The 10,551-nt window shown below is 32.5% G+C and overlaps 1 protein-coding gene across 1 annotated transcript in view; it reads right to left on the reverse strand.

The window, feature by feature from the left end:
• Positions 1 to 1,526: 1,526 nt before the first annotated feature.
• The window catches only part of LOC117122469 (monocarboxylate transporter 13-like), a 51,183-nt gene continuing 42,158 nt past the window's right edge, over positions 1,527 to 10,551 (reverse strand). The window contains exons 4-7 of the mRNA XM_033268053.1: positions 9,805 to 10,181; positions 6,683 to 6,908; positions 5,419 to 5,562; positions 1,527 to 2,907 (exon numbers count right to left, since the gene is read on the reverse strand). Of these exons, the coding sequence (XP_033123944.1) occupies positions 2,660 to 2,907; positions 5,419 to 5,562; positions 6,683 to 6,908; positions 9,805 to 10,181 (995 nt within the window). The 3' untranslated portion in view covers positions 1,527 to 2,659. The remainder of the gene's footprint in view (positions 2,908 to 5,418; positions 5,563 to 6,682; positions 6,909 to 9,804; positions 10,182 to 10,551) is intronic.

Here is a 10,551-nt window from a genome sequence, read left to right on the forward strand (position 1 = left end):
TGTATGAATTCATCTATATATATTTGTGTATGGAAAGATTTTTTAGGCTTATGTATGTATATGTATTAAACATTCATTCATTTGGCATTTTAATACCGTATTTTATAATTAATATTATTACGTTATATATAATAAGTGGAATATCTTTAATATAAAAAATTAAGTTGTATATATGCATGTATGTAACATTGTATATTTTATATTGCCTACTAAACGTATTTTGAAAAAAAAACATGGTGTATGCATTACATTATTTATATCGTTTGTGTAAATATGACCACTTTCCACAAACCATAGTAAATATATCTTCGACATTAATAAATGTAAAACGATTGTAACAACGTAATAAAGCCCAGAGGAGAATATCACACAGTCCACGAATGATTACTACTGACAGTTGTATTTCAACATATGTTATCAACAAAAATTCTGAGTTTTATAGCAACGATAACTGAGTAATTTAGCCATGTACCGTTACAAGATGTTACCCATGTCAATGACAAGGAAAGTTACATCCCTCAAGGAATGACACTGTACGTGTATCGCATGATAAAGTTTTTTTCTTAATAGTTTAAAGTACACTAGTACGAATATACATGTTATTTTGAGGATGTTTTCCGTCAGGAAATTTAATAGGAATGATGTTTTGGGGTTATTGGATTGAACACTAGCCACTAAGCGCAAGGTCGGTGGTCTAGTGGTTATCACCTCTGTCTAGTTGTCTATAGGTCGTGTGATCGATTCTCATCCGGATCACTTGTGAGATTTTTTTTTAAAGTAACTGGTAACGTACCGTACTGATTAGTGAGTATGATAAGAGGTCGGTTAGAGCAAAAACATCATTCTTAACATAGGCCTACATGTTGTTATTACTTTGTAATGGTAGACTAATGAATTTTTTATGGTTCACTTAGGCTATTATTTTTGAATACGAATATCCTTTTTTTTCAGGTAGTTTTAATGTTGATGGAACTTGATGGTCTTCTGTTGAATTCTTGTGCGTTTAACAAGATCGAATTTGGTCAACTACACGATACTTTAAAACGTTCAAATAGATAACACTAAATGGCAGAAACGAGCCGAGCATCGCTATTATCTATCATTGTGCCCTACATTTTTGCTCATGGGAAGAACTAACCGCGTAGGCCCTGTTGAATGTTCTGCTCGTCTTGTATATTCTGTGTTTATGAGGCCACGGCGGCCGTATAGGCTCGTAAACATATCCCCCGGCTACATTAACGAATACTCACAAACATTCAACAGCACTTTAAATTGTACTCACACGATGCCATTAATTTATTTTATGCTTTGATTCAATTTGTATTTGAAACGAAATTTCTAGGACATATTTTAGTTGACGCAGTTCCACAAACTCGTGTCCTTGATTTGAGAGATAAAAGCCTTTTATCAACAGATATGTAACTTTTCTTTGAGGATTATTCCTCACCTTTTTCGCACGATTATTACAGTAGCACATTTAGCCGCATAGTACACTCAATGTTAAATAATTGTCAACAACAACCACATTTGTTTTTTTAATAAATATTTTTATTAATTCCTTATTTCATTAACTGATGTTTGTAATTAATGCATTGTTGATAAATGCATTTTATTATTATTACAATATCCATTGTCATCCTTTGCAATTTACAATGTATTCGTTGTTTGTTTGGAAATGTAACAAGTAATGATGTCGCAAATTTTATTATACTATAATTCTTACTAGCCTATATTCTATTGGGATTCACTTTGTTAAGATGACATTCATTTTACTTGAGCCCAAGCTTGAAGTATCGCTACACAATAAGACAAGTGCTATTGTAAACATTAGGGACGACAATCATTCTTTTGTTTTATTCTAAGTACATACTACAGTAAAACTGTTATTGCTTCTTAAAGCACTATTAATATTTGCACATTTATATCTTTTTCACAACAATCTAAACTTATATAGAAAATATCACATCCATTTTAAATTAGGACTATTACTAAGATTGAAACAAATAAATACCATATTATTGCCTGAAAAGTATACACCAACAATAAAGGTACACTGTCTGCCAAAAACATCGTTAAAACCACAAAAATTCAATTAAGATTTTAAATTGTTCATTTAAAAATAATCAAATAAGTTATTAATTTCCACAAAAAAAAGGAAAGAAAGTTGATTCTGAGTTACAGACTTTTCTACAAAATCCTTATACTTATTACCAAGCCCATGCAAACGAATAGAGGTAATACATTTTTTGTCAATTTCGGTAATTGACGAGAAAAATTAAATTCTCGATAAAAAATTAATTAGGGAGTTTTCGCAAGTTTACAAAAACGATAACGAATACGGTTACGTCATAGAATTTTTAGACAACCCTTCCCATACAGGAGTCTATCTGTCAGGCGATTCATACCTTTTGCATGAATAAAGGATCATACTCAGCGCGTACAGCATATTTGCAATTTAGGCACGAATGACGATAATGATAATGACGTATTCGTTATCGTTTTCGTACGGTTGCGAAATCTCCCTATTGGGGGTATTTATATAAATTAAGCAATTCATGGAATCGAATTTTTAGCTCATGACAGACAGGTAGAGGAGGGTCAATTCAAACAATGATTACTCTGGTTTTACATTTAATTAGTTTAGACCTATTTTAGGAAATTATTCAAACGAACTGTAACCCTTTTGTTGGTGTTTGCGTTTCCCGTGATACTCCTTGACAAACAAACGCGTCATCTCTATCACCGTTGGACGTCTCTTGGATTCTTCTGTTTGGTGTTTATTTTCCCATAGCCATCTGCCCAGTCTAATGGCTGGTATACTTGCAAATATTAACATTGCTAATTCAAAAATGCCTGTATTTACATAAAAATCCACCGTATAATTTTTAGTTGCGTCGTATATGAAACCTGAAATATACAAACATATAAAGTACAGTATTATTACTGTAATTAGACAATTTTAAATTGTGATTAAGCTGTTAGTATAATTTATTATAATTACGAATAGCATACAACTGGCCCTTAATTATGTGCAATACTATTATTACACAAGTAGGCATAGTTAATATGTTTTTAGTTACCAATGTTATTATATAGAATAACTGTGTAATCGCCAAAGCATTTTCACTCACTTGTAACAAACGACTAGACGAAATATTCGTTTCTCATATACATATATATATATATATATATATATATATATATTGGAAACGAATATTTCGCCTTGTCGTAGCAATATATAATTATATAGGCTATATATGTATAAATATATATATATATTGGCTTATAACATATATATATATATACATTGGCCTATAACATATATATATATAATATATATTTTCCTATAATTATATAGGCCTATATAATTATACACGATACATATACATGCAATATATTATGTATATAGTATCATAAAAGCCTAAAAGTATATATATATATATACAGTATATATATATAGGCCTATATATATATTGTATTTAAATGTACATGTACATTATATGTAATATATGTTGGCCTATGCAGATGTGTTCGAGTTATATCTGTAACTTTAAGAAGAGCTCCACTCAATCGTCGAGTGTTGTTACGGTACATATTTTGGCAAGCGTTTGTATTATTGCCTATGTAGCTTTTTTGTCTTTTTCTTACATACTTTTTTTTGTGTATGAATGAAAACATATCCATAAATTTGTTCAAAATATGAAGGGTTAACGATATGTAACCAATGTTGAATAGAATAAAAATGGCTGTAAATCAATTTACAGTCTTATGCACCATTAAAAAATGAAGCTTTGCATAATCGTTATGTATTTCCATAAAGAAATTGTCCCCCCTGAATATATAAATCCGAGTACAGGCTATGTTTGCATAATTGATAACCACTAATTCAAAATGCATCTATATAATGCAGATGCATTGTCTCCAACCCTACCTTATTATAAAGTAATAAATCTTCTAAATATACCTATATTATGTTAATACCGACGTCAAATTTCAAACTATTATTCAAATTAAAATTTTAAACAAGTAATAGCTGACAGATTTAACGAGTAATTAACAAGCCTACACATTGCACAATAGGTGGATACTCTGTGCAATAAAATACACGAATCATGAACAATTATTGATATGCGCTCTCATGTTTCTCTCCAAGTTTGTGAAATTATCTACAATTATATTTGTACGTGAAAGATTGTTTCGTTATTGGAACAAATCCACTCGAAGACATACACATTAAGTGCTGTATGGTTTTTATTATTGTACTGAATACAAATTTTACAGGGAGTTAAAAAACGCTGAATATTTGAATTTATGTTTAAGTGGGCACATTGTGTGCTGTCTAATAGTTGAAAATCTTCCTGGTATGTTAATACCAATACGGTAGGGCCTATAATTATAAACATTTGAGAATTCTGTTCACATGGTTTAATGAATTCTACAACTCGTTATTGAGTACCGAACTGTACGTATACCTGGCATAAATGTACCATTTTGATTGTTTCTAATTTTACAGACCATGGAGCCAATTTTTAAATATATTTTCTACATGTACAGACTAAGGGATGTTTCTGTTAACTACATTTTGTGCAAATGAAAGTGGTAAACTGTAATGACGAGGCATAAAACATTTATTTATAATTTGCAGATCAACATTGAACATTTTACTAGCCTTTGAGAAATAGACCCATGAGAGTACACTTCAGGCCTTTTGATTACCAATATGAAGCGTAGAGTATTTGTTAATGAATCAGTTTTATATCTATACAGAGGCTACTTAAAACAGAATACACACAATTTGTCTGTATTGTTGCCAGTATGCTTACTGTCTGATAGGCCTAGCATATTTGTGTTTGTTTTTGCTAGTAAGTTATAATTATTGAAATATATCACCGAAAATAATGATGGTCTTTATACCATGTAACTCCGGAAGCATTGAAGATTTTATCCATTATTTATTTGTCTTTAATTCATTACCGTACATTCTATAAGGGAAGATCAATTAAACATAGGCCTACTTCAGAATGAGTGAATTACATATAATATGAACATGATGTATGGGGGATATTCTACAATAGTAATTATGAAGACAAACTTATATATGTTCTTGGGTGGGGTAGGGGATTCACAGTATTAATGCTTCAAGGAGTTTTGACAGGTTTTGTAAATTTTACCTTACCGATCATGGCAAATACGAAAGGAATTGAAAACCTTAAACATTGCAAACTTGATGTTTTTGCCTTATTGCAGTGTATCAAACATTTTTTTGAAATTTACTCTGTGATTTTATGGTGATCTTTATGCTTGTGTATCTTGTTTTTGTATGTGAATGAGCGTGTGCCACCAATATAAAGGTGTTTCAATAAATTACTATGTATCTTATAATCATGTTGTATTAAGTAAAACAATTATTGAACTCACCAGCGACTCCGGGTCCTATAATGATGGCTATACCCGGTGGTACCTGGCAGAATGCCCATGCTTGCCTAGCGAGGTCTTTACGAAACAATTGCGTTGTTGTAGGGAAAAGCAACGAGTTGAAAACACCATTGAAGAAGCCTATAACTAAAAGATAAACATTTAAGTCAGTCTTTGAAACCTTATCTGGATTCACAAATTGTTGACATTGTTACCAATCCACTTTTTTTATGCATAAACCTTTTCTTACTTCGTCTTCTTTTCTTTTTGATATTTTAATTATCTGATGCACCACTACAATATTTTACTTGTTTGTATATAATTTTAACTCATTGATTTCTAAAAAAAACATCATCCTGTTTCTTAAAGAAATATTTCTTAGGTTGTAACTTTTCGTATATTTCTGTGTATCTACAGCGGTTTTAAAGGACAAAGCAGTATCTTATTTTATATTATATAAAACGTATTGGTTTTAGCATTATGGTATGATACAATTAAGCAACACATTGATAAAATATAAGTGAAATGTTGAATAGGCCTAAGTTGTAATATTTCTTAATGTCTTGATCATCATTAACAAATGCTGTGTATTTATCTATTGTATTAAAAGAAACTAGTTATATATCAAAGCAATGGAGAAGCTGAATATAATTAATTTAATTGTTTTCTTTACTACAGTCAACAACACACGACGAAATTATTATAATTTATAGGATAATTAGGCATACAACCTTGAACCTTGAGGGCGTTATTCAATACATTCTCTATTATGAGATGCAGAATTGCTATGAACTTAGGATAAAATTACATTACAAATTCAATTAAAGACCAGAAGATTGTTTGTGGCAGATATTTTAATGAATGTTGATTGTGTGAAGATGAGCATATCGTATTTTTTAAACTTATGATTATTACTATTTTTAGAATTCATTTTGATAGAACCCGACATGGAAATTATAGTCGACAGATTGAATAAATCATGATTCAGTATTCAGCATTTCATACACGTGGTTAGAAAATGCCAATCGATATTCTCCATTGATGCTAAACCAATTGCACTTGTTGCTAAAATAAACAAGAACATTAACCAATGAGGACACAGTGCATTAACTTACTTAGCTTTGTGGTTATTTAATTATTTTGGGGTTTTTTATAGTGACTTTTACAATTTTTCGATTAATTATAAGGAAACAGAGTATTTCTGTTGCTCACGATACTTTAGGGGTTTACTTAAAAACTAGCAACTGTGTGTTGTACTTATACTTACATATAGCATAGAATACCATGTGTGTGAAGTTGTGAGCAAACGTAACTAAGTAGGTTGTAATCGCCATGATGCCCGTGCAAATAACGTACATATGTATGATTTGAAAAGGCAGACTTTCACCTAGAATGCCTGCTAAAAGTCGACCTATCATATCCGATAATCCTTTTATTGTCATTACAATTGATCCTTGTTTTCCAGGAATTCCGATTGATCTCATGAAAGTTACCTGCATAAGAATCAAACAAACTTATAATCAAGAAACATCATCATTATCATCATCATCATCATCATCATATCGGAATTTTTATCATCACCATTACCGTATTCAATGTCGCCGTCATCGTCATCAACAACATCACCACCAGCATCCCGCATCTTTATGATTGTCTTGTATGATAATAAAATTTAAGTAAAATAATTAATATTATTGATTTTATTATTAATATTATTAATTTATTATTTTATATTATAATTATTTATTATTATTATTATTATTATTATTATTATTATTATTATTATTATTATTATTATTATTATTATTGTTATTATTATTATTATTATTATCATCATCATCATCATCATCATCATCATCATCCACCATTGTTGATATCATTATAGGCTAGAGGAAATCATACACGCATTTTAATGTATCAATATAGGCCTATTTCAAGATTAACATCTATATTACATACAGGCTCTTATTATAATTATCAATCAAGTTGGTCTGCATGAAGATGAATGTTAATAAACGTCATAAAATTGCAAATAAATATGATTAATGCGAAGCTCCGTCCTTCAATGATGTTCACGTAAATAATTTGAGTGAAATTTTGATGAATTGTGATAATTAAGGTTAAAGGTACTCGACCAAATCACTATACAAATTGTTGATATTTTGTCTTGGGGTTTTTTTTTTCAATTTTGGTCATTAAAACATAAAGTGTTCGTCGTTATGTTTAAAAGAAAACATTAAATGCTGTATTATTGAGCTTGAAAACAGTCTGCTTTACAGATATTTGCGTAGTGGATGATGAATGCTAATTGTTTTATATTTAAAAGTTGTTTTATAATTTGATATAAACATTGTCTGAAATAAAAGGAATTGACTGATTGATTGATTGACTATGAGCTACCGAAGGCTTATACACATCTAGATGTGTATAAGAGACAGTGTGTAGGTATATCGATTATGTGTATATTTTAATGACAGGCATTTCCATATTTTGTCTAGTTAAGAGGTTAAGAGTGCATTAAAAGCGCACTACTACCAGACTCGTTGAAAGAAATATAATTGAACACCACAAATTGGCATTCAAAAGGTACATCCACAACCACCCCATCACAACCACCACCCCCTCAAACCACAATTTCCGCTATTGATCTTCTGTCATCGTATAGTTATGATTTAAGAGGCAAAAAACTATAAAAATGAAATAATGTATTCTAAACTCAGCATGATGTCAGTTTATGAAAGATGTATGAGTTAAGAAGGACAGACTTTTTGAGAAATTATTCATAAATTGATAAGCAATTTGTATTGTTGTCCGCAGGCTATCAAGTTGTGTGTACGTCATTCGATAACATGTTTCATTCGGAACAATCATCTTTTTTAATGAAGCGCCCTCATTACCATTACAACAGTTTACTTCAAATGACGCTTCCTCACCATTTTGGTAGTTGCTAAATACTGGACAACGGGTTCAGCCGAGGGGGCGTGGCTTATATATGGTGACGACACACTGTGCGACCAATGTGAATTTAGCAAGGCGAGCAGGCTAAGGCTGCTTAGTTTTTCTCTTGCGCTGCTGCTACGGGCGGGTGAGGGACGATCGAGTCCGATTCAAACATTGACCTAAAGTAGTATGGACGTTCGAAGGTCTAGGCTTCCTCTAGCTAAGCCTGGGCTAGGTCGGACCAGGAGGTCTTTTCAGGTAGTCTGGGGCATAGTTCTCGATTGTGCGTCCAGCAATCCACAGCAGTCCGTCTAGGCCTATTCCTCATTTACGTGAAGTTTAGGCCTATGCGGAATCTTTGTAAGACCCTCGCCTAGACTACTGAAGAATCTGCACTGAATAGGCGCATAATACATAACATTATACAAATATACACGACATTGGAAAGTTAATATATTTACGGTACTTAAATTACATATAAAGCCGGCAATATTGTTTCAAAGCAGTGAACACTAAAACAAATCTTAACTTCAGCAGTCATGTTGTAAAAGTTGTAATTTTAATTTTGTAAGGCCCATTTTCTCTTCAAGTAAGATAATTTGTTCATAGGATTAAGATTGGAAAATCCATAGACTAAGTAGTACAGGGGTGGCGCCTGGATTTGCCCGGGGTGCGAGGTCCCCGACGAAAAAAATTGGGCGTAGTCGGGCGTCCCTCAATATCCGTCGAAATGGTTTCACGGGGCAAAAAATTTGGTTTAAAAAATAAAAGGCTTACTTAGTGGATTTTGGTGTCTACTTGTATGTAGAAAATACATTACATTTTTTCTCCCCGACGAATATTGTACCATAGTAGGACTCAGGCAATTGAATTGTTTTCATTTCTTTCTGTGATTAAAGCCTAATCCCTACCGCTAAATAAGACTAACTAGGCCTATGTATTATTTCGCTCTATGTAGGCCCCATGAATTGATAATATTCCAGGGATCCTAATTTTTGGAAAGAAAAACACACAGGGACAACTTATTTTTTCTTACATTGGTTGTACCATGAAGGAATTAGTTATACGGACTGCATTTTGCTATGCTGTGTGATTACTTTGTCGAGGAGAACATAGCTGAAGTTATGCATGACGTCAACATACGGAGCCACGCCCCCTCGGCTGAACCCGTTGTATTTAGCAACTACCCACAATTTTTGAGTAGCCTATGCATCGTCGGCACACGTAGGACTCCATGATTTGTGTATCTTAATGATATATGTCTGCTAATACGAGATGATTCTTATGCTTTAATCGAGAAGGATGTCTTTAAATTGTGTTGGGCAGCGATGCATTTGCGTGATGCTTTCCATTTGTGTCATGTTCATCATGACCATAATAATGCCCTCTTGGCAGTATCTGTGGGTCAATTTTCCGGTCATAAAAAATAATAATAACAATAAAACTTACCAAATGAATAAATGGAAAAACGTAGCCTAGACCTTTCACAAATTGTCCGAGCAGATAAAGTAAGAAAATACTATCGGTCCACAATTCAGGTTGGCATCCCACGCAACATATAGAATAAGGCTCGCGCTCTTTGCTTATCATCTCTTTCAGCCACTCGCTACCACTGTCAGAGTTAGGTATTTGTGTTTTCGGTGTCTGTACACCTATGTCGTTCTCTCCTTTTTCATCTAATTCATCGTAATCATCTGGGGGCTGTGCGAACACAAGGGAGCATGGTATTCCGATTACTAACACAACAACAGACAGGCAGACAAATGTTTTCTCTAGACCTACACGCTCTAACAACGCTTCACATACAGGATTCATTACTAAAGAACCTAGAAAGAGAGAAAAGACAAACAATTTGAATTGTAGTGGTAGATTACACAATAACTATAACAAATGGATAAATAGCAGTGTTCAAATAGGAACATGTTGTATACCAAGCATAGCTTATTTACGAAATATTCCTTTATTTCAGTTGTATGAAAACATTTGGGATATGATACTCGCCTTGACAGCGAGAGGTTGCGAGTTCGAATCCCGCCAGGGACAAGATTTTTTTCATCCACTGAAATAAAAGAACCTTCCGTTGATGAGCTATGCTAAGTAGACGCAGACACAATAAATAGCTACGACACTTTGACTTGTGGGAGACATAGAAATATTTTTTATTTGCGAAATTTTCGGCAACTCCCGTTACCTTCG

Source organism: Anneissia japonica, unplaced genomic scaffold (assembly GCF_011630105.1).
Source record: "Anneissia japonica isolate Jap-2015-1 unplaced genomic scaffold, ASM1163010v1 scaffold275_len1219475_cov178, whole genome shotgun sequence".
Taxonomy (NCBI): domain Eukaryota; kingdom Metazoa; phylum Echinodermata; class Crinoidea; order Comatulida; family Comatulidae; genus Anneissia; species Anneissia japonica.